The following is a 26,983-nucleotide window of genomic DNA, read 5'->3' as shown; positions in this document are numbered from 1 at the left end:
GGATTAATGACTCTCAGATTTCTTCAAACCCAGGGATGTTAGAGAGTGGCACACATCTTATTTTGTCTGTGCCGTAAACATATGGCACCAAACTCCAGTGACCTGTTTGCAGAGGCAGGCGTGCGCCTATTGGTTTTACCCGCCTAGGTCATAAGCTTTGTGGGATTGAGTTGAGGAAACATCCACCTCTCTATGTGTACTGTTGTGGTTTATGCCGAGTGTCTAGAATGATCCCAAGTGGGATTGTGTTTCCGGATAAGGATGTGGCTTGATGGAGCCAGGGGTCCGACCGCAGGTCTGCTTAGGGTCCTGTAGCAGTGGAGAGTAAGGCTAACAGTCTGCTGTTCAGAGTGCTGTCAGTGGTAACCTGAGAGAGCTTGAGTGCACATGCTTATACACACGTAAGCACTCGAGGGGACTTGCACATACATGTGTGCAGTCACACCATATATTGGACATTGCTGTCCCTTTTATACATACCTTTGGAACGAGTCTGATTATTGTTTTACAAAGTATTGCGTTATGTTAAAATCATCTCTAATTATTATTATTATTATTATTATTATTATTATAAATTTAGATCAGCTAATGCTGAATCTTTCATAACATCCAAAATGTAAAAAAAATAAAAATAACAATGATGACATAACAAAGGGTCCTACTAGTCAGTTACTTTAATATAACATAAATACTTGTCATTTTATTTTCCACAATATATATATTTTTTAGATGTCATTATCTATTATGATGTATGTTTGTTTAAATCATAAAAAATTAGTTTAATGCTTAGTTTTAGTTTTATTCTTAATTTCCTCAAACAAGCACAGTTCAGCTGCTGTCTGGCTGGAAAAAGTGCATATGTAATTACCATGGTTACAGCCCCCACTCACTCTCCCCACACCAGGGAGGACTTGTTTACCTCTTTTCTACTTCAGTCAATGACATGCCAATCATTGTGGTCCTCCCCCTCTGGTCTCCAATTGGTCCAGCTTTTCACCTCCTAGTCCCACCCCTTCAAGACTTACTATCAAAACACAGAATGAGGTGGTGTGCTGTGCTAGTGCAAACATCAGCCTTTAATCATGCCTGTTATAGTTATTATTATTAGTTATAACAACAACCATGTATATTATTAGGATATGTTGTATTTTATTATTGTATTTATAATGTAAGGAACTAATGTTATTTGCTGTTAAATGTATTTCTTGCTGCAATTAAAACATTTTTCAATCAAATAATTGGAGGTATTCTGTCAAAAAAACAGAAAATTGTCATCATATACTCACCTTAATATCATAACAACAAAAATTAAGAGAAAAATAAAAACCCTTTTATATTTTCATTTTTCCCCATCCATCCAAGAGTTATGTAATTAGCATGTAAAAAAAGTACACATTGTAAAAGTAATCCATATAAATGAGGTTGAGTAAATCATGCATCAAAATTAGTGTTAATTAGTAATATTAATCTCAATTCAGATCTGGATATTGAAATGAATGGTTGCAGACTAGGCACCTCAGCCATGTAAACATCCCTGTACTTGTTAACAAGTTCATCTGTAACTTGCATGATTTAAAAATGACTGTTAATAATGATGCAAATCTGTGAATCTTTTATTGCAAAAATGTGTAACGTGCATGATCCCAGACATGTTTGTTGCCTCAGTCAGGACGTCTGTCTGTATTATTGTGCTCTCCCTCAGTGGATTTGTTTTGCACCATAGAGGGGACATTCGGTAGTCCGCCTGCACTGGGGCCTCTCGCTGGGTCACGTTAACCCAAATCTAAGATTACAAACATCTCAAGCCACCCGTGCCTGCGAGTACGTCGAGTCCGCTTCAGCAAAAGTAGCGAGATCTTCCTCCAGATGCATGCATCTTGTCATTTAGGCATACAGCACGATGAGTTCGGCTGCGTTTGCATTCAGCGCTGCGTTTGAGTGTTGTGGAATTCAAGACGGGTTAGCCTTTTTTTCCTCTCATGCGCATGTGCTATAGTAGCATGACGCACAAGCATTTTTTTTTTCCAGCTTCAGCTAACACTATTGAAGCACATTAGATTGTGAGCCAAGAAGCGCATGATGGATTAATAAATAAAAAAAAATGCCTGCCATTGTTAAAACAAAACAATAAATTGTGTCTGCACCAATGAAGCAATCATGTAATTTAAGCAAAATACCATTGATTTTTTTTCTATATTCCATCAGTGTCCTGAAATGTGTTTTTGTGGCTGGTGCCGAGCCCAAGAGGATTAACATTCTGCTCTGAGATTACCCGTTTTGAACATTCTAGTTATTCTTCACATAGCCCACTGAGTTAAGACCCTAAGACAGAGCGGCATCCAAGTGTGTCAGTGGTTTCGTCCAGGGATAATAACACTGTTTTTACCGCATTCCTCTTAAAAGATTGCGTCAATCCAGAAGATATTGCGCTTAACCTTTTATATAATCAGCCCCTGTGTCATTTCAGTTATAGCTGAGGACGTTCTTCTCATCGTAGCGGTTTGGAGCGCCGCAGACACAGACAGAGCGGAGAAGGGAGGGCTGGTCAGCAAGCGCTTGTCTCCCTCATGAATGCTCAAAGGAGCAGACAGGGTCAGTCACATCAGGACCGTCACGCCACAGGGCCTTGCGCAAGTTTCACTGAACAGGCCAGATAATGTGTAACCTTTTGATCCACTGTCAGCTTCCTTGTTAGGTAATTCAACATTCTTGTGAAGTAGTGGAAACACACCATAGTAGTGCGTGTAAATAGGTGTGGCACTCCCACCAACTATAAATAAAAGACCATATCTTTGGTTTACCACAAGAAAATTAAGTAACGTGCTGATTGTGATGCTGCACTTCTGTTTTTCTCCTCATTCAGCCCTAACGGTCTTCCTTTCCCGCTGAAGGCATGCATGTCTGGAATATTTCCTCACTAAGGAACCTCTGTAGGTGTGGGATGGAAGAGCGGTTTGCTTGGGGTGCCCCCTTTTGGTGGCATTCCAAATAATGAATAACTTCCTGCTTCCACTCACTGCGATTGTGTATGTAAAAGGATTAGAGCGCTAGCGAGCCAGGAATGCTTATGTTTAGGCTTTTTAGCTTGAGTGTAATTCAATTCCCAGGTAGTTAGAGGACGATGAGATATTTAAGGAGACGTGAGCGTGTCGGTGTGGTTTGGAATTAGAGCTACTGCTATTAATAGTCCATAAAAGGGCCATGTGGCTATTTATGGAAATGCAGTTCTCATTTACAGCGCCACGCTATGCCTGTTTTAGTGTGACGTATGATTTATATTCCTAATACTAGGTTTATAGGATTATGATTTAAAAGTTAAGCAGTTTTTCACATTGTCTTGTGTTCTGTTTTTTTGTTGTTTCTGGTGAACAGATAAATGTGGACTTTAATGAGATGACACCATTTATTTGGTATATGAACGCACGGAAAGTTGTTATGAAAGGACAGATCTTTTCTTCCGTATTGTGGTGTACATTTGAGTGTAACTTTAGAAAAAGGAAAAATGTAGGGTGGGGTCTTGGTTCCATGCATCGGTGATTTTAAGATGTGAGCATTGCTTGCACTCAAAAATGCATGCGAGCTTACAATAATTTGTGGAGGGACAGGTTTAAGTGGAATTAAAAAATGAGATCCATAACATTGCTTTTACAAAATAGGCTAGGTTTTGGTCACATTTGCAACCTTTTCAGTCACAGTCTGGAGCTCTGCATTACCTTGAATGGCCCTCCCTGTGGAATCTTATTTGGCTCACAATTTTTCTTCTCATAACTGTCTATCAAACATCAAATATCTTATCTGTGATTGTTATGTAGTGCAGCATTTTAACGTGAATAAACTTGTTGACAGAACTAGTTTTTTTTTTTTACTGTTTTGCATAAGGTTAATGACTGTTTTGGAAGGTTTTCACAAATGTTTTGTTGTTTTTCTCTCACTGAACTTAGGAATTGAGCTAAGGAATGTTCTAGTAATTTCTGCTGGGTGGCTTATGATGTGGCAGAAAGTGCTGAAGAATGCTAAGCATCTCAACTGGCAGGAGTAGGAAAAGCGTCTCCACCCAGGCCAATTAAGACCTTGCTGATGTTTGTTTCGCCTTGGAGAGTCAAGAGTGTGTAAAATCACGTCCCAGTGCTGTGGGATCTCCTCATTGAAGCTCTTTTCATTTGTAAGCCGGTAGGTAACTAAGTAAACGTACGCTGGGATGAGATGGGAGTGAGGACTGAAGCGGTAAGGGGTCTCCTAGAAGCATTTTTTAAAAGGCGCACTGAAGTTCCTTGAAATGCGCATTTATTTTTATTATTTATTTATGATTATTCAATGTGTTGACGTAATTTCCACTGAAACAGGAAGAAAGGTCGGGACATAAAGAAAAGCTTCTGTCCTTAGCCAATAAAATGAAAACTACCGTTTTGTTTATTTCACAGCTCGGCTAGAGGCTTTGTGCTCGGTAAAGCCACATTTTCCTCCTGATCTCCTAACTCTTTCACCCCCTAATCTACTCCATATCACTAAAATTTTGCATTGATTCTGTGCAGAATTCAAATGATATCCCCTTTATACTGTAGAAAATAGTAAATGTGTGCACAAGTGACCGATTTTAAGTGCGGTTCAGCTTCTAGGTTGAGTGTCTATTTTGGGGTGGGAGGTAGATTCTAGAGAGCTTTTGATTGGACCGAAAATCTGATGAGAAGTTGAAGTGCAGGGTGATGTCATCAAAATCATCGTAGAAGTCAGAGGCTGTAAGTTTTGAATGCTTAGATCTTCTTTGTGATTTTTGTCATTGTTTTGGAGCTCACTAGCTTATAGGTGTATGGCTAACATATTCATACTAAAAGCCATACAACTTCCATTTTGATTTTGTGGGGACTTTAAGTAAAGGAGCTGTGCAGAGGGGACAAATTTTCGTGGGCAAAATAAATTTGAATAGGAATTCACGCAATCTGTAATTTCACATAAGGGCAGCGTTTTTCCTTTATCCAAATTTAAACAAAATGTAGCTAATGTGGCTGCAACTTTACTGCCAGTTTTGTGCCATAGCTGTACCTCAAAGAGAAAAATGCAATGGTGGATTTCTTCCAGAGTAGGGGGCATGCAGTAAGCCTCAGGTGCCTGTGTCGTGACCGTCCTCTTGACCCACCCGCTCTTGTCATGAGCCTGGACGTAGGCCAGCCGGTAGGACTGTGATGTTGATGATTTGAGAGGATGTGTAAGCTCCATCCTCTGAAATCCTGCTCATATCAACTAAATGTGTGTTATGAGCCATATTCATTTCACAAATAAACAAAACTGTTATGATTCCCCTGTAATGTCATACTGCATGATGTGAGATCATAAATAAAAGGGGAAAATCCCATGTAGACGTTTCTTTGGCTGTGCCCTCTGAGCCTGCTAGGCGGAGTGCCAGGAGTCTGTTGCCGGGCGACCAGAAGTGCTTGTGCCATGCGGCTTATTTGCCTTCTCATGTCGAGCTGATGCCGCTGGCTGCCTAGCTAGTGCTTGGGGTCCCACCTCAGGCGGCATCCCACCCAGGAAGACCTTTCAAGGGTATCTGCACGTATGCTTTTCCTAGGCCCGCTGTCAGATTCCTGGATTAGCGTTCCCATTTCATGAAGTGAGCAGGGGTTTTTTTTCTAAAAAGGTTATGAATGTACTTCTGTAGGGAGATGACTGTCTGATGTTTGATGGTATTTTCTTTGCATCTTTCCTCCATTTAATGCCTAAAATGTGCAGTGCTGCTTTGTGTGCAGGGGTAACTAACCACTGTACTTCTGCTTTTCCAGAAGCAGCACCTGCTGTTAGAGAGTGAATTTTAATTTTCATTCAGCCCATCTGCTGTGTTTGGTCAGACTATTGTTGGAAAAAAAATTGAATTAAATGATGAATATAATTAAATATAATTTTCACTCATCCATTTTACTAAACAAAATATTTATTTTTTATTTTTTATTTGAATCTTGTATTATTTGAGCTGTTAATTTTGTTCAATTGTTTTCACTGTGATTTTATGGTTTTAAATGTTACCATAGGCGTTGGAATTGTTTCAAAACCTTGTTGTTACTTGTAATTTTTTTCTAATATCAGAATTTAAAAAAAAATCTGAACAATTTCTAATTCCGATTCCAATATCTTTTTTGAAGAATTTAAAGAGAATCGTGCAATATTGAAAAAAATCTCCTTTTTTTTTTTTTTTTTTTTTTTACTTGGCCTGAGTTTTCCAGTACAAGTACCTAACATTGTTTTCAAGAGCTGTGTAATTACTTTTCAACACAACCAGACTATTTGGGATGTTTTTACCTGGCAGAACAATATAACGTGCAAAACATTAACATTTGAATAAAATAAAGACTTTGGGCTCTTTGATTTTGGCCAGTGAGCAAACCAGAACACCTTCGTATTGCCCTAGCAACCACCCAGCAACTATCCACAACACTGTTGCAATTGTTACTTGGCTGTTGAGTCACTATCAGCTCTCATCTCCTCTCGTGCTTTTCCCACCCTTTTTTTACTCTGTCTTATATTATCGACTGTCTCCCACTGCTCACTCAACGCAAGTGATTCCTTTGGAATGCCTATTGATCTCACATATGTTAACAGTGTGCTAGGATGCCTTGACTCTCCTTCTCAAACAAGTGTGTACAATATGGCTTGTTGTTGAAAACTTAATTTAAACCATGCTACTATTTTTTACATTTGCACTGCATAAAAGTGACTTTCTCACGCTTTTAACAGAAGCTGGTCTCTCAAGGAAGTAGGTACATGGAGCATTTGGGGTTACATCATGATGTCAGTAACCTTTCCACAATGGAACTGATTTGTTTGTCAAGAACTGATTACAGAGAGCCTCCAAACAAACCCGTTTGTTTGAATAAAACGACAGTTCAAAGGCATTGTTTGAAAGGACAAAGGACATGTTAAGACTAAATTGTAGACAAAATTACAAGGATTTCAATACAAAAATTGTTTATGCCATGTACAATACCTCTGAATATCAATCAATCAGTCTTGTTTTACTTTCCCAGGCATAATGAATTGCCGTGTGTTACATGTGTTAGTTCTGTGGAAAGAATTATTATGCTGTCAGTCACAAGTACATTTACATTTCAAAACAATATTGCCAATTCCTCATTCTATTTTTGTTCACTTTATTTCAAAACAAAGTTTTGCATCTCCAAACAATACATGTTGCATTTCATTCCTGAATGATTCACTGACTCACTCATAGAGACTTGTTTTTCTTTTAGATTTGTTTAAATTATTTAGTTCAGTGAATGATTCTATGACTTTCATTTCTTTTATGCCATTCCCTCGCTTCCCTCTGTCTCGTTCATGTATCTCATTGCTTAAGTTGCACAAGTGCCCACTACTGGCAATGTGTTTAAATTGAACGTTCTATGCCCTTGATCACCGAAATCTATAAGGGAGCTGATTTATTATTTACAGTATATGAATTTGTTTTATGCATCATTCTATAGGCCTGTATGTATGCTTGGGCTGTTGGAGAAAATATAAGCATAACACAAACGATACAAATTATATATGTAAAAATTACACTTAATACAATAAACCAAAACTAGTCATCTTGTAGCTACAAGTAGCTATCATGCGGTTAAATGTCAAAATGACTCCATATCATACATTAGAGTTGAGTTGGGTTGGGGTAAATTAAGTGCACCATGTGTCGTCACAATCATGTTGCATTGTAGTCCATGGATCTGCTTGAAGTTTAAAGATTGAGTAGACTCGCTCCCTCAGTCAATATCAAGGTATGGAGCCATCGAGGGTCCGTCCAAATAACTTTCCCTCGCCCAGTTGACGAAGTTGAACACACTTTAAAATGGCAGCGGGGTTTCCCCCGAGGGGAAGTGCTTAGAGAAGTTTGTGACCGTATGTCTAAAAGTGGAGTAAAAAAACAGCCAATCTGTTATTTTAATCCTGAATTAATTGCTGTCTTGAACAAATAATTTGGATGAAGTATTCAGTGACTGGCTTAAAAAGAAACTTCCTACATATTGCCACCTACTGGTGTAATGATGGAACATACTAGCCTAGAAATCTAGACGCACCCTAGCATCAGAAAATCTAATCTGCCGCGAGTGTTGTCTAGCAACTCTCAATACACTTCTGAGCTGTGAAAGCCAAACTCTGATCAGGCCAATCACATTGTGTATAGAGTCGGTGGGCGGGGCTTAACATAATGAGAGGAGGGTTGCGCTTGCGTGCTACTAGTAAACACAGAAGCTGGCGAACGGCGGCCTTTCGAATCAGCTTTGACTGCGACTCTGGAAGACTTGGAGTTAAGCTTTTCTCTGAGAAAAGAACAAAGAAAGGCACTCTTAAAAAGGGAAGATGTGTTCTGAGTTTTGCCGACCTGATACGGCGAAAGTTTAATCTGTCAACTAGTTCTACTCCACCTTTGTTGCTCTGGTTGGTTGTAGCGCTATCCAGTCGTGTGCAGAGGGAGTTTAAAAGACAACCGTTTATCCCGCCCCTCAGAATTGAGACGTCAATGGTGAGTTTCCAGACCAAACATCTTGATGTGGGTCGCAGAAAACTCGTCCAATGCACTAATGTATAACCTGACAGTCTAAACAGGCAAGCAGAGAGATTCTATAAGTCCTATAGCTGTCAGACTGTATATCAGCTCTCTTGGAATGCTGCATCGCCAGTCAAATCTAAGCACAGTTGTATAACTGTTAGCTGGTGTTTCTCATCATGACACATTCCAGCTCAGTTAAAGCCCACCACAGATGGACCGTAGCTTCTCATTGGGCCCGGCCTCACTTGATGCATCCCAAGCTAATAGTCCAAACTGTGGTCCATCTGCTAGCTAGACTTTTTGGCTTAATTTCTCACTCTACTCTTCCTCTCCCCCTCCTCCCTACCCTCTAAATTCCCTCAACAGTATCTAACAGTAATAATATTTAGCTGTAGTGAATCCAGAGCTGCAGTTTACTAACAAGGCTGGCACACAGCAACGCCAGGCCCTGCACAAACACCCTGCATCCTGACTTCACACAGGGCTTCCTCCTCCTCTGTGCCGTTTCATATCCGATCTCAGTCATTTTTATTTTACAGTCAACTACTCCTAATGCTAGCTCCCCTCTTACTCCAGAACACACACAGAAACACACACAGAGATTAATAAGAGACACACAGGAGCATAAATGGTCACCGATCGCTTAATTTGTATTCTAACTAAACGTTTGAGCCTCAGAAGAACCTCTAAACTCGCTCTTGTTTGTAACAGCAACTGACATTTTTCTCTATATTTATGCTTTTCTTTTCCAGTTTGTCCAAAGAAGTGTGAGAAGAGGGCGTGCACGGATACGGGCAAGTGCTGTCACCCCCAGTGCCTGGGCAGCTGCTCTGAACCAGACGATGATAAGGCATGCGCCGCCTGCCAGCATTACTTTCACGAGGACCGCTGCGTTGAGGCCTGCCCACCGGGCACCTACAAGTTTGAAGGCTGGCGCTGCATCACCATGGACATGTGTGCCCGTGTTCACCTACCCAGTGAGGTCGACTTCGTCATCCACAACGGAGAGTGTATGCCAGATTGCCCGTCCGGATTTACCCGAAATGAGACTCAGAGGTACGTCACCAGAGCTTGATGTAAGGTTGCCTCATTAGACACCAGTGTCACCAGTGTTTCTTTATGCTTTTGCAATATTAAAGGAAGAGTATGTAAGATTGTGGCCAAAAACTGGTACTGTAGGTGTATCCCCTCTCCCCCTGACTCGAGGTTGCCAGATGTATGATCCAACGGGAACGTTTTTAGCTGCAGCAAGCCTGCAGCACCCGTCTCAGAAACTGAAGCTTTCGCGCCTCGATTGCCCCCAGGTGACCTGTCCCAGTATAGCCACACCTCGGGTGTTTTCTAATAGACGCAAGGCAAACTAAATAATCAAATTACACTTCTAATATATTTTCTCCCCAAAGTTGGTTTATGTCATTGTAAGCAGTTATCATCACGATGATTTTGTTTCAAGTGTTCGTTTTTTAAATAAGTTTAGTTTTAGTTAGTTATTTGATGCTATAAAAACAGGTGCGTGACGACATGACTGACAGCTGAGATCGAAGTCTTCTCTGCGTGATGTTGTCACTGAGGCGCTAACAGACTTTTTCCGGGATTTTTGGGAGCAGATTGGAGATTTAGCTTTAATTTCTACATTTCCATAACTGTTTATTTCACACCAACATAATTAATTGTTGGGCGGGCTTTTGATATCATGGCTGTACTTCCTGCCCTCTACTGCGTAGACTCCGGTCTCAAGATGTCAGCGCTGTGCAGGCCGTCTGAAAGCTTCAACTCTGTTCAGCGTAAACGGATGAAGTCGCTGCGTCCATATTTTTTTTACGGCCTTTGAGCTGCAGCTGTGGAAACTAGAGCAGAGCTGGCAACCCGAAGGCAGAAACACAACTGACTTTGTGATTGTTAGATAGGTAGAGGGGTGAGCTTCAGGCCACAACTCAACATTTCAACATCAATATCAGATGAGGGCAACTTTTAAATGACAATATCCTGGCCAGATTACTGAAATTTGAAATTAACATGATTTCTTAATGTCTAGTGACATATCAGGGCCATTTTATGATTAATTGAAATACTTTTATTACATGCAGTTCCTTTAAGCTAAAACTGTTACAAAGATATGATAAAACCAATCATTTAAATAAAGCTGAAATATAATTTCAGATGGAACCTATAAAAATAAATTAAATAGAAATAGAATTTAAAATTCTAAATCCTACTACCAACTTTGTTGGTGTTTGTCTGCGGTGTCAATTGGCCTCAATAAACCGAAAAACGAGAATTAAGCTTTGTATTTTTTTTGTTCATGGGTAAAAAATGAGTTTCCACTGCTTTAATAGCCTGTGCTGCACGTGGATGTGACCACATTATAGATAATGATGGGAAAGACTGTACCTCTCGTTTGTTTCTAAATTAGTTTACCATTTCAAATGATGTCTTACTCTTATCTTCATTACCAAAAAGGGCAGAGTTCTTTCCGCTGTTATCAGGAAACAATGAAAAGGGTTGTGCTGGTGTGGTATCAAAATCGGACTCCCTGTGAGGTTATGACTCCCCTGCATCTTTCGATGAGTCTAGGATTAGGTGTGGGCGGTGGCCTTTAGATATAGGGACCACTCAGGTAGCAACCTCCCCACCGAATGAACCAATCAGAGGCAGGGGCATCAACATTTCACAGGCATTAAGAATACTGGCACCACCACCGACCCTAGAAAACAGTGTTATTGCGCTCTATGCAAGAGGTATATTTGCGAGAAATAAATGCCACAGCCAAACAGAATGAAGAAACGTTTAAGGATTCAAATATTTAAGGATAATCTCATTAACAAAAAATATGAAAAATCTTTATCTTTACACGGACCCAAGTACATAATAAAATAACTAAAATTTAATTTACAACATTAATAAATACTATAATAATATATCATTAATATTAACAGTGCACCTACTGCAAGGCACTATTCCCTATCATTGGTTTTAGCTATATATTAAATAAAAAATATATTTTTCTTTATGAGTGATTCAAAAAAGTTATTGCGAATATATTTATTAACAAATAATATATATATATATATTAGGGCTGTAACGATACACCAAACCCACGATTCGGTTCGTATCACGATTTTTGACCCACGGTACGATACAAACCTCGATATGGGGGGGACAAAACAGTTTTATTCTGTACAGTATTCTGTAGCCTATTTTGCCGTCAATACCATATATCTGTATGGTCAATAGGCTACTGCCGACGTTTTCTTTGCGGTACCAATAGGCAATATATATTTAACATGAAGTATAGGGCCTCCTGTACATCAATACCAACAGAAGCGCCGCGTCAGACACGCTTCTGGTGTGCAAAGAAAGAGAAAACGTCACGCAGCCGCCCCGCGGATGACACGCAACAGAAACACCACGCTCACACCACGTTGCCAGCCGGTTGGGGAAGCTTCTTGAAACACTTACGGCAAATTGTGTGGGTCTTGTCAACTACACGATTGCCATCCTTGTTCTCCACCGGGTAGCTGAAATGTTGCCATACTGCTGACTTAAAAGTTGGACCTGGACAGGAAGGATAATTCTGGGAGTTGGAAGGGGTGTGTCGCGATTCTGCCTTCTCACATCGCGATACAGGTTCGTGGACCTGCGTATTGCGATTTCGATTTCATATCGCATATCGTTACAGCCCTAATATATATATATATATATATATATATATATATATATATATATATATATATATATATATATATATATATATATATATATATATATAATTATTTTTATTTTTTTAACTGAATGTTTTAAAATAAACAACCAGACACAAATAACACAGTAACAGTTGTTGGCTCTTTTCAAGTCACAAGTGACTTGCTGTGGTTCAGTGAGTGAGTCAGATGTTAATTCAGTAACTGCTCCAAATGATTTAGTGAGTCATTTGAATGATTCCAAATAACATGACTTGGCCCCCTGGAATAATTCTGATTGGTTGATCACAGCATTCTGTGGTAAAATGTTTGTGTGTAATGACTGCCGTAAAGGGTTTATTTTGCGATAATGATCGGCTTACTGCACATTAGCAATGTGATTGGAGAGATAAGATGAAATGTTCCTCTTGAACTTTTTATTTATAAATCCGTAATGCTTAAATGGGAAACCTGACTACAAAATCGGTCCTAAAAATCCGCCCTGTCTGTTTCTGTAGGATCATTATTAACACCATGCCAAACCTGTATACACTTTCCACATCTGTCTTATTCACCATATGAACATCTGAAAAACTTCTATTTATTCTGCCATTAAGATGTATGTGCTGATTTGAAGGTTTAGATTTATGATCTTCAATATTCAAAATCCAGGCCTGTTCACTTTCAGGTAATATGTACTGCTGGGAATGTTTCTTGAGGAAAAACAATCAAGATAAATATGTTTAAACTGGCTCAAGGGAAATTGTAATTACCACACCTTGGACTTTACTTGCACACCTGCACTTTTCGAGTAAAACATTAACAGAAAAATCACTTCATTTACTTTTCCATGTAACTTTTTAGGTGTCAAGTCTGTTTTGCCTTTATATTGAACAGACCTGGTTGTGCCTCACTGCTGATTTAATGATCCTCCTTTCACATAAAACTCAGGGTTCAAACGAGGACTCCGTTAAGTGCATATAGCCTCATAAAGAAGTGACCTTGTGTTTGTCAAAAACAAGCCTTAAACATACTTCATGTTTTGGTGAGACACAATAATCCTGTCTTGGTTCACTGGCGTTTGCCTGTTTGGAGTCTGTGCGTGTGGCTGAGACCTGTCCTTGACACTTACTCTCCCTCTCTCTCCCATCTGCAGTATGTTTTGTAATGCGTGTGACGGACTGTGCGATAAGGTCTGCGAAACTAAAACAATCGACTCGGTGGATGCTGCTCAGTCCCTGCAGGGCTGCACGGTCATCAAAGGCAACCTGCACATCAACATCCGACGGGGCAGTAAGTATCCTCGCTCTCACCCTCTTCTCCCACAGTCCCTGGTGATTAGGGCAGAGTTTTTCATTTTTAGAAGAATGAAATGAATGTTCCCACGGAACCTGGAATTATCACAGAATATTAAAATAGTTATTTCCTTTTCTAGCATGGGAATATAATGAAAATGATTAAAATATTACACATTTTTTTGTAGTATTTTATTGTTGCGCTGTTTTTTAATCAGCGCAACAATAAAATACTACAAAAATGTGTAATATTTTTTGTCAAAAAGGCTGTCAAAGTTCATGTTAACTTAAAATATTGTTTTTTTAACAGTGCTTTGGAACGATCTTTATTTTGGGGGGAAAAGTGGAAAAAAAATTACAGATAAATATGGCTTTTGTACAGTGACAATATAAAATCCAGTTCTTTATTTTGAAATCAACATAATGTAGGAGTCATTTTATGCTAAATTACAGCAGCACTAATTTATTTCCATTCCCAAATTCTCAAGTAACACAAGCAGTCAAACCAACATTAGGCATTCTTAGTTGATGCATTTAAGAAAAAAGAAAAGGCAGCCTAACATGCTGATAATTAAAAGAAAAAAAAAGATGAGAATGTGCATCCGTCGTTTAATCAATACAAAACGTTTGCCTACATCATGTAAACAATCAATGTGCATAAATCACACCATAGGCTATATACAGACGCTTAGAGGTATCCATAAATTAAAAGAAAAAATATGAGCCTTTATTGATTTGAAATATCGGGATTCATTCTGATTGACAAATTCATTCTGCATTTGAATGCAGTTGTTTCTCCTGAAATGATTCAGTGTATACATGGCTGAATAAAAAATAAAACTTTTTTTCAAAATGCGAAAAGATTATATACAGAAAGCGAGCAAATAGCGCTCACTTAATGACTGAAGATGTCAATCACATCAGTTGCAGCGTAATTGGCTACAATGCTCAGTGCTGCAAATTTTTTTGTAATTAGAAACCTTTCACCCACACCTCAAATGACACTGTGCATATTATTCCTCCCGTTACATTAAATGTTAGCGGTTCACCCGACTGCATGCAGGCCTCTGGCTGCCACCCATGTATCACTCGCACTGATGAAGTGATGAGTTATTGCAGACAGTGTGTGTCCTTTGGGATTTGGTTTGTGTTGCTCCAGTGTCATATCTTTCTCTCTGTCTGTCTTTCTGTCTGTCCCCCCTCTCACACACTCTCTCTCCCTCTCTATTTTCCCCTAGATAACATTGCATCAGAGCTGGAGAGTTTCATGGGCCTGATCCAGACAGTCACGGGATATGTGAAGATCAAACACTCTCACACTCTGGGCTCTCTGTCCTTTCTCAAAAGTTTGCGATACATTAATGGAGAAGAGCTCACTGATCAGTAAGACTTAAGACAGTAACACATAACTATTGTTGTGACATGTTGATGATTGATTGTGTTCAGAACAGTGCTAGCCTGCAAAACAGATGCTGTAAATATACTAGGTGCTGTCTCTCTGAACACCAGTTATTTATTGGCCTGCTCAGGACTATCAAGATCACCAAATGTGGGTGTATTTCAACAGTGGCATGTAACGCAGTCACTCCTACTAGCCACTTTGGCGGGTTGAATTTTATATAAAATATATACATTTTCAAGTGTAGTATTTTAGTGGAATGTTGTTGTCAAAAATATAGATATTTCAATACATATCAATATTGAAATATCTGAAACGCAGAACAGATACACGATACCAACTGCGCCTTCTTGCTCACATCTCTCTGATAGAGAGTTGATTTAATTTGCTTCAGGTGAATATTGTTTGCGTTACGGGGCTTGAATTTTGGAGTGGGATTTTCGCCGCTGTTTATTGCGCTTAAACAGTCAAATACTTAAAAAATAATATCAAAATGCAGGTCTTGGTGGGTATTTACATAAATAGTCATTTATTTCAGCCTCCGGATCTGATTCTGGATCATATCTGTATTAGCTGAATCTGATCGATAGCCATGGGTTTCTCCAAGCTTGAGGACGTCACCGCTTTGTGCGCACTCGTCATTCTTTAGCTCCGCCCACACGATACGCCTCCAGGCGCTCAGTTTTTTCCGGAAAGACTCGGTACAGCCTATATTTTGTTTTATAGATATAATAAAACTAAAGACTTTTCGGAGATATGAAGGATGCAATACTACTCTATAGGTACTCAAGATTGACATGAGATTGACTGAAACTGAGTGTTTCAGCTCCCCTTTAAGTGAAAATAAACAGTCGAGAAAGAAAATGCATGTGTAACAGTATAATTGATCTGTGTGGCAACTCTTAAAGTGACAGGAGCCTAAATTGCTTTATATATATATATATATATATATATATATATATATATATATATATATATATATATATATATATATATATATATATATATATATATATATATATATATATATATATATATATATATGGCAGTTTTTCCCCAGTGGTATCAGTCAAAATTGTGGCAAGTAACTTTGGAAAACCAAGAGGCTGGTGAGCAAAAATTCAATGAAAAGTTGTATCTATTATGTTCTAAAAACGTAGCTTCTGCAGCAGTATGTTAGTCACGTTGCAACATAGTCTCATGTCTGAAACAAAAAATGCATGAATATTTCTTGTAACACTCTGTGTCCTTCACAACTCTCTGATTGTAACAGTGTCTAACAGGGTTTCCATGGGAACGTCTGAAAGTAATAAAATGTAAGCTCTAATGGAATGTATAGCTTAGTACAGCTTTAGTTATTAATCTTAAATTGAGATTCAGCTAATGTACATATACACAAAGAAGTATACATGTAACCTTCTGATTAAGTATCAAGTATATATATATATATCAGTATTTGCTATCTGACTAATTTTTCCTCACATGATTTTATGGAGGATGTCTGAGGGAGGCTGTGGGAACTCTTCTGTTGTGATCTCACTGGGGTTGAGTTTCATCTTGTGGAATGCTTGTAAGCAGCGCAGGCATTCTCCACGTTCCTGAGGAGTTCAGTGCGACTCAGTCGGGTGCAGCTGTAGAAGTCATCCTAACCCTTTTCTGAGCCCGGATCTCCGTGTGTGCTTTAATGAAATACAATCTGTGCATGGGCTTCAGTTGTTGTTTTCACACATATCACATTCATCATGTGTATAACCAGATCCGATAATTCTCATTCCTTTCTTTGCTTAGATTATACTTGCATTAGAAATAATACATGTAGTATTTAATACTTTGTTGTTTTGTTGTGTGTGGTTTGTTTGTGTGTGTGTGTGTGTGTGTGTGTGTTTAGGGTGTATGCATTCTATGCAGTCGACAACCAGAACTTGCAATACCTGTGGGACTGGAGTCAACACAATCTGACCATTAAAACTGGAAAACTTTTCTTCCGCTTCAATCCCAAGCTTTGCATGTCTGAGATAAAGAAAATGTGGGAGAAGACCGATGTGAAGGAAAAGATGGAAGAGGACGACCATCGTAGCAATGGAGAGCGAGCAAGCTGTGAGTAGACAAAATATGCTATTTTAAAATATCAACCGTTTGGGCCGAACAGTTCTAAGAATTTGAAGGAAGGTTCCAGTTATATTTTCACTGGTTTTATTTTAAATTAATGTATATATTTTTAAGTGTGTGTTCACACTTGTCATGTTTTCAAATAAAACGAACCCTGGTGCGATTGCTCCTTTAGTGCAGTTCATTTGAATAAGTGTGAATGCTGCCATCCGTACCCTGGTGTGCACCAAACGAGTGGACCGAGACCGATGAAAGATGGGTCTTGGTCTGCTTTCAAAGGAACTCTGTTGCGGTTCGAATGAAGTATGAAAGAAACACAGACTAAAGACATGAAAACAAACCAAAAAGAGGACATAATGTCTCAGGATGTGACCCTTAAATGGACAAAACGCTCTAGCATGTTTTTTTTTTTATTATTATTGTTGTGATGTTGCCCATAACAGTTCGGTTCAGACATCAGAACCGCATCTCCTCTTTTGTGTGTGTGACCATGGATTTCCTGCCACTGTTTTGATTCCTTTACACATTTTATACACTCTTTACAAGTTCTCAGCTGGTCAAAATACCGGCTACGCACACATACGAGCCCATTTAGCCCAGCACACAACATTCTTTAGGATGTTCGGTAAGAAATATATACGCAATAAAAGCTGACCAATTGTTGTGAGCATATCCTTTTGCCTTAAGGTTCTGTGTTAAATGCCACTGTGCATGCTAACAAACCAAGCGAACCAAACTACACGTGTGAACACCCTAAGTTGTGATTTTAAAGTAAATGTGTTACTGAATCAATTGTTGAACCATTTCTACTTTCAGTCATGTACATATTTTTTTGTGTATTTTAGGCTCATAAAACTTAAATCAGCATAATTCTTATTCATAAGTCTACAGTTTAAGACATAACATGAAAATAACGAAGAACAATTATTTTGATTTCATTATAATTGACAAACATTGAATTATAAATTGTCTGTAAAACTAAAAATATTATACCTATATAGTATTGTTTTGTTATATATACATTTTTCACATTTAACAAAATATCAAGGCAAGTGGCTTTAACACAAAACTAGAGCTTTTCACAGAAGTGACTTTTTTGCAATTACTTTTAACCAGCTGAGTCAGTTAACAGTGTTCAAAAGTGTCCAAATACCTTTTTCATCTTCATTTTGATCAGTATATATATTGTTTTATCAGTTATATAATGCAGTGGCATTTGTAAGCAAGGCTTTAATGTCCAAATACTTTTTAAGGCAGTTAATTTTTGAACTAGATGATAGCATTATCTCTCAAAGACATAACTCGAGACTCTTAAAAAGCATTTTGCTCCCAAGGTGTGCCAGTTATTCTTCTGTACCTGCTCTATTATGTGTTTGATTTGTTTCTGCATAGAGCGAATTCGCTTTGAAGAACAACGATAATGGCTTTTTCAATGTGGTCGTATTTTTTCCACAGAACATAATTGCTTTGACTCTAGACTGGTGAGACATTAACAGAAGTGCCTTTTCTAATGCCACTTCGATTCCTAGAAGCTCATGAAAGATGGAAAGGCCATGGCATAGTCTTGCATTCAAGTTGAAGAACTCTTATGGGTGCTTTTAGTTAAACATCTCTTATGACCCCTCTTCTAGGTGAGAGTTATATTCTAAAGTTCAAATCCAACCACACTCAGAGTACTCGGATAAAGCTCACTTGGGAGCGATATCGACCGCCTGACTACAGAGACCTCATCAGCTTCATCGTGTATTACAAGGAGGCGTAAGTTTCAGACTGCTAGAAGTTACTATTATAGACACATTATTCACATCGAGTTTGTTAGCGGAGTTGTGATGAAGCATTATGTAAATGTATACTGACAGCATCTGCTGTTGTTTCAATGTAGACCATTCCAGAACATCACAGAATTTGACGGACAAGACGGATGTGGCTCTAATAGCTGGAACATGGTGGACGTGGACCTTCCTCATGAGAAATCAGCAGACCCAGGGGTATATCTGTCCCCTCTTAAACCCTGGACACAATATGCCATCTTTGTGAAAGCCGTCACCCTGGTTGTGGAAGACAAGCATATTCTGGGGGCTAAGAGTGAGGTGGTCTATATCCGTACCAATGCATCAGGTTGGCTTCACCACTGTTCCTACGATATCCACATAATAACCAGTATCCAATCTATAGTTTGACACATTACTCCAAAAATGATCTTGCTATTCCACAGCGCCATCAATGCCCCTTGATGCCCGCGCGTATGCCAACTCCTCCTCATCCCTGATGGTGAAGTGGTCTCCTCCCATCTCTCCCAATGGAAACAAAACATTCTATCTACTCCGTTGGCAGCAGCAGGCAGAAGATCGTGAACTGTATCACCATAACTACTGCTCTAAAGGTAAGTGCACACATTTAAAGGGGGGGGTGAAATGCTGTTTCATGCATACTGAGCTTTTTACACTGTTAAAGACTTGGATTCCCATCCTAAACATAGACAAAGTTTCAAAAACTAATGTTGGACATTTGATGGAGTATTTCTGTGTTAAAAATACTCCTTCCGGTTTCTCACAAGTTTTTGAGAGTTTTTTTCGAGTATGGCTCGGCTTGACGTCAATAGAGCGGAAGGTCCTTGTATGGGCCGTACGGGCTCTTCTCTGGGTAGGGTGCGCGCGTGCGTGTGACTAGAGCGAGAGAGGAAATGCACGCCCATAAACACTCTCTCAGGTGCAGATCCAGTCGATCCAGGCGCCGCGCTCCACTTTATTCCTATGGGTGACATCAAGCGACTTCAACGCTTCAGCACAGCATTCCGGGAAGGCAGCGCTGCATTTGAACCGATTTGAACGCAGAAATGACGGGAAGCTTCACAACATCGCTTCAGTCGCGTCGCAAAAGTGGATCTCCACCGTTCGCTGCTGTCAGGACTTTACCAAATCGTACCAAAGAAGTGTGTTTTTGACGGAGCGGTCCCAGCGATAAAGGTTCGGTCCTACTTTGGAAGCAGCCGGTGAGTAAAACTGCTTCAAATGTCTATGCTGTCGGCTATCGCCACGTGAGTAAACATCAGTAAACGACACGATCGCGTGCTTCGTCATTCAAATGCGCTAACGGTTACTCCATTGTTGTTCTATGTATAACGTTACACTAGTCTGACGTGCAAAACCGTTTTGCTTGCTACTGCTAAGGTTTAGTCCCATACAATAGTCCATAAACCGAATCATGTCCTCATAAACTGCGAGTAAAGACACAAATGTTGACAGGCCACTAAATACAGTACATACCATAGAGACGGACTTCCTGCTGTTGCTGTTTCTCCTGTTCAATTTATTTCAGCCTCCGAATGATTCTGGATCATATCTATTAGCTGAGCTCGATAGCCATGGGTTTCTCCATGCTTGAGGACGTCACCGCTTTGCGCACTCGTCATTCTTTAGCTCCGCCCACTCGATACGCCTCCAGGCGCTCGTTTTTTTCCGGAAAGACTCTGTACAGCCCATATTTCTTTTATAGATATAATAAAACTAAAGACTTTTCGGAGATATGAAGGATGGAATACTACTCTATAGGTACTCAAGATTGACAAGAGATTGACTGAAAGTGAGTGTTTCACCCCCCTTTAACGTGCACTTTAATTTCGTCTATTTAAATCTCTGCCACTAATCTTCCCCCTTTAGAATCCCTTCAGCTGTTATTTCGGGCATTGATGTATGTGGGAAAATGTAAAGTGAATCAATCAATCAATCAATAAACTTTATTTATATAGTGCTTTTACAATGATGATTGTTTTAAAGCAGCTTCACAGTGTTAAACAAGACAATATTGTAACAAAATTTGATATGGCTGTACAGTCGTACTGGAGAAAACAGTGATGTTATCAGCTTATTTAATTTATCATATAGCAACGATGTTGGCAGATCGGTATTATAGTTTATAGAATTAAAGAAGACCTAATTAATTAATTATATTTGTATATTTAGTTGAATAACTTGTAAAATAATAACAGATTTTAAAAATGCATTTAATTTTAAATCACTTAATTTGGTGAGAAGAAAGAGACTGTGTAAACAAGAGACCAAAGTACAGCTATATGAGAAATTGTGTAATTGGGAAAATTATTATGCATTGACAGACTATATCAATCAGAATTAGGTATTTCAGAGAAATGTACAATAACTTTTTTTATAAAATGTGTACAGCATGTGTTCTCGTTGCTTGATCAGCTTGGTCTGTATCATTGTTTTGGAATACAGAGCTAAAGATCCCCATCCGCATCTCAGCCACGGCTTTATCGGACATGGAGGGCGACACAAAGCCTACCAAATCAGATGTTGGCGGGGGTGAAAAGGGCTGCTGCCGCTGCCCAAAAACCAAGGAGGCCCTAAAGGCGGAAGCTGAAGACCGATCTTACCGCAAAGTCTTCGAGAACTTCCTACACAACTCCATCTTCACACCCAGGTATGACTCATGCACCGATGGCACTTTAGCTTTTAGATTGTATCAAGTGTTCAAGATCCTTGCATCTTCTGAGGTTTAAAAACATTCATACATCCCTACATGGTACCCAAATGCCTAAATCCGGTTTAAATGTTTTTGGTTCACTATTAAGTTGAATCAGCACAAATTAAACACCACATTTTTAGTGTGAAAAATAAGCTCACCAAACATAATCAAAATCATTTATATTAATTCCTCCAAAAATTAGCCCCAATCACTTTTATTGTAAGTGCTTTACCGTGAGTTTTTCTTTCTTTAAAGAAAACAAGGGCAGAGTTGAAGGTTTATATATATATATATATATATATATATATATATATATATATATATATATATATATAATATACACACACAAATTCTGTAATTTTAACTTGTATTGAACTTTTTCAGGACATTTTTTTTTTTACTTTTGTATGACAAAACTATTTTGTTATGGTGTTGGCTTGCCAGTTAATGTCCAATGTAAAATCTGGGTCCTGATGGAAAAGTACTGTTCTAGCGTATTGCAAAGGTTAGGTGAACCCTCAGTAGGAACAGAGGCTGGGTTACTCCCAGCACTTTCTACCACAGTTTACAAGAGTGGTCTGAAGCCCTTCATTTTTTCAGTCTTCCTGGAGAGCGATTATCAAAGCGGGTCTGAGGTCATAGTCTTGAGGCGGCTTGATTTCATAGAATCAAAACCAGAATTTTGGAGGCCCGGACCGAAGCCTAATTATTTCGACATGGGGCTGACAAGATCAGAACATGAGGTTTTGGAAAGGGGTAGGTGCCAGCAGTGGAGGCTGGAGCTGAATCAGATGGCGAGGGGGGGAAAGGTACGGCTCTGAGATCTCCAGGCCTATGCGGCCACGTTAGTTACTGGGGCGACGGTGGCGGTTGCATATTAAGACTACAGCAGGCTGTAATTTGGGATGCACAAACAGGCGCAGACTGGATTAATGAGACTGGAAAGGAGCCGCCGGCTGAGGGCTCGCTCCATGTTAGGCTTTTGTTTGCCGAAACGAGGAGTGACGTCTGCATTGTGTTATCTGTTTACCTTGCTTGTGGCATCGGATGTTTTCTTGTCTCATGTGGGCGAAGAACGGGACACAGGAACCTGTTCAGGTTTACTTAGACGCACATGCTTTGAGACTTTCCGAGGGTTCGTTCAGGACATCTGCAATCAGGATTTTTTTAGTGGGTTGTTTATTTGGTTGCAAGTGAGTATGTGTTTTGGGGTGGGCCAGGCCGGGGTTTTGAGTCATGAGTATTGATGCACAAATCAATGTCGCCAAACATCTTCTACCACTGCTTTTGGAGCCCTATTTTCATCAAGGTAATGGTTTGCGGTTCACTCAGGGACATTGTGATGCACCGTCAACCCGTCTCTAATCGATGGAAAACAGACTTTCTAAATGTAAATATGCTTTCCCTCAGTAACAGGATGCTTGTGATGCATCATTCTCTCCATCACTGATGACTTTTTATTTCCATCTTGACCCCAGCACCCCCAGTTTTGAGCCTCCTCGGTCTGTTTGCGTTTGAAGTTGTGGAGACAGATTTGTCACTGTCTGTCCCCATTGAGCACACCTCATTATCGACATCAAGACTTCAGGAAAAAGGCAGCTGAATCCGGTCATGTCTGAGAAAAACAGGAGATGCTCAACACTTGAGTGAAGCGGATATGTTTTTCCATTCAATGGTCGTCTCCCTTTTCTCATCCTCTCCCCTGCTCACTCTCCCTCCTTCCTCAGACCCAGTGCTTTGTTTCCTTTGGGGTGTCCGGCTCCCAGGAAATGTACAGCATGTATGTGGAATGTTAATGAATTTTCGAGAGGAGTTGTGGATGTGTCATCGCCTACTCAGCTGATCGGTCCTATAAAGAATGTCGTTCTTGAGCCCTGTTTCAGCATAGACTCGAGTTTACGCCAGGGGATGTGAGGTGTTACCTATGCATCAATAGGTGACTGACACGCAAGCCTTTCTGCCTGGGAAAAGGAAAGACAGGATGTTCTGCTGTCAGTGTTGCTGTTACGCCTTCTGTCTGAGGTTTGCTGGTGTAAAATCTTCCCTCAGGACCCTGTGGTCTACATGTCTGTTTTGTTCTTGCTGCATCCCTGACCTTTTCCTAGTCAGTGGTCTGTGCCAAAAGCAATTAGGTTAAAATCAGCAGTTATGGCCATAGACAAGAGGCAGATTCTGTTCATGTGCAAGTCTGGTTGGGTAAAGGTTACTAAAGAGTATTCTTTGCACTTGATGAGATGTAGTCAGCGATCAAAGTGTTGATGTGATTCTCAAGTGACAATATGATTTAATCTTCAACAGTAAACACCCTCAAGGGTGGTCTGAATCCCTAGTTAGTAAGTATTAGTGAGTTAGTGTCCAATTGCTTCCAAAATCCCTAATCATGAATCATGGAGCGCTATTCACTGGAAGTGACATGGAATGTGGTTAGGGTTGATTTGATTGTTCCTCCCTACAGCGTTCTGTGTTGGCTTTTATTAAAAGTTTCCACTCACACACACAGACAAAAACAAACACGCTCTTCTCTCATTACTGTCAGTTGATATTCCTCAGTTGATTAATTTGGGCTGGCAGAATAAGGTTTATAGTATTGTTTAAACTTTCATAATCATCAGAAGGTAAATTTCGCAATTGCTTGTAAATTTGCTTCTTGAAGACTGTTGAATAGGACACTCAAACATAAGCCTTTCTATTTCGCTATCTCAGTCTGGAAAAACACCTGCTGTTGCACAAATGGAGCAAAACACTTTTCTTTTTTGCACATGTAACGGGATATTTTGTACAGCAGACCCATTTTTGTCCCTGTTTGGGGACAGCACATCGATTGAAGAATCAGTTAGGGAAGTTGGCGGTACACCAAGAGAAAAGGTCTAACTCTTCTGGTAATTGGCCAAGCATCTGCAATTTATTGGTTGGGAGTGTTCAGCACTTCAGTCTACTCTATAACTAGTTACACTTCCCAAAATGTTTTTGACAAAAGCTGAAAACTTGTGTTGTCTGTCCTCACTTATTGTCTATCAGTCTTTGGGCCCTATCATACACCAGCGCAATGCGACGCAAGTGTTTTTTTGTTTTTTTTGCCAGTTTCAGCCCAACACAGTTTATAATTTTCACTTCCAGTGTTACGTTGTTTAAATAGCAAATTAACTTGCGCCCATCTGTTAGCCCATGAGTGTTCTGGTCTGATCATTCAGTCTTTCTGCTCACAAATGTAAATAGCGAATCTGCCATGGTGCAAGCTCAGCTGGCTTTTAAAGGGAATGGGAGATGAGACTCTGATTGGCTTATTACACATTAAGTCCCAAACACAACCATGACTCCTTAAGAGACTAGGGTACAACCCTTTTAGGACCATGCGCCTGGCACATCAACCATTTTTTCCGCCGTTGAACTAGCAAAAGTGGATATGGACACGTCCTAAGTGCACCTGCGTCATGAGCTTTAGACCATGCGCTCAGATTGTTATAATAGGGCCCTTTGTGTCTGACACTTTTATCACCTTCCTCTCTTGTATTTGTTTGGTACACTGGGGTTTCCCTCTCAAACCATCCTGTCTTTCTCATCTGTGGTGGATCGTATTGTTTGGTCTGACTATTGAATCTTTACAGAGATCCAGAGCGAGCAAATCGTTACGTGTCTCCTAAAACTGGCTCTAGGTAAGGCTGTGGCCCTGCGCTAGTCATATTTGTGAAGTGGCAGTGGGTCAATTGGCGTCTGGTAAGCTCTTGTGGTTGCTGCTGACTGCATGTCCTTAGTGGCGGCAGGGTTGACCTGTAGCCAGTGCCTTAGTTTGCTTATCTCCTCATGCACTGTCTCTACCGTCAGAGGCGGAGTCAGTCGTATCATTATTATGGATGTTCGATGTTTGTTCCAAATGCGCCTTCCCATTTCATTTTCTCATCTGCAGACAGGTTTATCGTGTTCAGTGTTTCATTTGCAAATATATATTTTAGTAAGCAATGATATGAATGCTTCATGAAATTTTATATCTGAAGGAGATTCAGAATGAGAGGAATAGGGTCAGGGTAGAAGCAAGAGAGTTAACAGTTCTTACCAGCTCTCATTTAATTTTAAAACTACTAAATTTCCATGAGGGATCAGTCCCAGCCCAGCTGGATACATAGCAGTCATAAGAATTTAAAATATCTCATTACTCAGGATGATAAAGCATGGATGAGATCCAGAAGACAAAAAAGGAACTCTGTAGGTTGTAGAGTAATGCAAGCACCCTCAGTGTTACTAAGAGACATGTTAGTAGGACATTAAAGAATTAGGCTTGCGCGTTAAAGGAAGTGGTGTGTGTTGTAGAGTAATTGTGCGCAGTAATTGGCTTTTATGCTTTTAAACCAGTGAAGATTCAGCTGACAAAGGCTGACTGACTGTATCTTTGATTCTATTGTTTCTTACTGTTCTTTCCTACTTTGTTTCCTTTTCCTCTTTTTTTTCACCTTCCTTTCCTTTTCTTGCCCCACTTAATGTTATTTTTTACTTTCTTCCCTTTTTCCATTGAATTTAATTTAATCTTTCCTTTCCTACTGTCATTTACTATTCCCTTCTCTTTTCCTCTTTTGCACCTTTCCTTTCCTTTCCTTTCCTTTCCTTTCCTTTCCTTTCCTTTCCTTTCCTTTCCTTTCCTTTTCTTTCCTTTCCTTTCCTCATTTATTACTCTCTTTCCTTTAATTTTTTTTTTTTACTCTACTACTCCCTTCCTTTTCCGCTTTCCTTTTCTGCTTCCGTTCTTTTCCGATTTCCTTTCCTTTCTCATTGTCACATAACATTTCCCAATTTCTGGTTCCGTTCTTTTCCAGTTTCCTGTCTTTTTTCACCATCATATACTACTTTCCTTTCCTTCTCTCATTTTCTGCTCCCTTTTCTTCTTCTGTTCTTTTCTAGTTTCCTTTCTCACTTTCATATACCACTCCCCTTTCTTCTTTCCTGTACTTATTTTTATTTTTTCCCCATTTCTTTCCTTTTTCCTTGTTTGTTTATGCAGTTTCCTATCTTTTTCTGTGTTTTGTAATTTTCCCCTTTCTTCTTCTATTTCCTTTGCTTTTCCATATTCTATTTATTCCTCTCCTCTCCCCTCATCTTCCTCTTTAACACGTTTATTCCATGTTTCAGACCTCCAGACAGGAAGCGTCGAGACCTGTTCGGAGTGGCCAATGGCACACTGCTCCAAGGTGCAAGCAGGAACATCACAGGACTGGAGAGTAACATCACTGACCCAGAGCTCCTGGAGAAAGAGTATCCTTTCTCCGAAGGCAAAATCCATACAGAGTTCATGGAGATATCCAACCTGCAGCCCTTCACTGTGTACCGCATCGACATCCACGCTTGTAACTACAAGGTCCACCGGTGCAGTGCTGCAGCTTTTGTGTTCTCTAGAACCAAACCAGCAGGTCAGTAAAACCAAACCAAACTTGTGCACAAATAACTGCATATCCAGGCCAGCAAAATATTAAAATTGCATGATTTTTTATTATTT

At 39.7% G+C, this 26,983-nt stretch overlaps 1 protein-coding gene across 2 annotated transcripts in view; it reads left to right on the top strand.

The window, feature by feature from the left end:
* The window catches only part of igf1ra (insulin-like growth factor 1a receptor), a 115,774-nt gene that overhangs the window by 73,784 nt on the left and 15,007 nt on the right, over positions 1 to 26,983 (top strand). For both annotated transcript variants that reach the window (XM_067420547.1, XM_067420545.1), the window contains exons 3-11: positions 9,286 to 9,589; positions 13,370 to 13,506; positions 14,747 to 14,891; positions 16,796 to 17,004; positions 18,648 to 18,774; positions 18,899 to 19,134; positions 19,232 to 19,399; positions 21,252 to 21,456; positions 26,620 to 26,897. In XM_067420547.1, coding sequence (XP_067276648.1) covers positions 9,286 to 9,589; positions 13,370 to 13,506; positions 14,747 to 14,891; positions 16,796 to 17,004; positions 18,648 to 18,774; positions 18,899 to 19,134; positions 19,232 to 19,399; positions 21,252 to 21,456; positions 26,620 to 26,897 — 1,809 coding nt within the window. The remainder of the gene's footprint in view (positions 1 to 9,285; positions 9,590 to 13,369; positions 13,507 to 14,746; positions 14,892 to 16,795; positions 17,005 to 18,647; positions 18,775 to 18,898; positions 19,135 to 19,231; positions 19,400 to 21,251; positions 21,457 to 26,619; positions 26,898 to 26,983) is intronic.

The sequence above is a fragment of the Pseudorasbora parva genome, chromosome 16 (genome assembly GCF_024679245.1).
Source record: "Pseudorasbora parva isolate DD20220531a chromosome 16, ASM2467924v1, whole genome shotgun sequence".
In the NCBI taxonomy this organism is placed as follows: Eukaryota; Metazoa; Chordata; class Actinopteri; order Cypriniformes; family Gobionidae; genus Pseudorasbora; species Pseudorasbora parva.
This window is presented reverse-complemented; position numbering and strand designations above follow the sequence as displayed.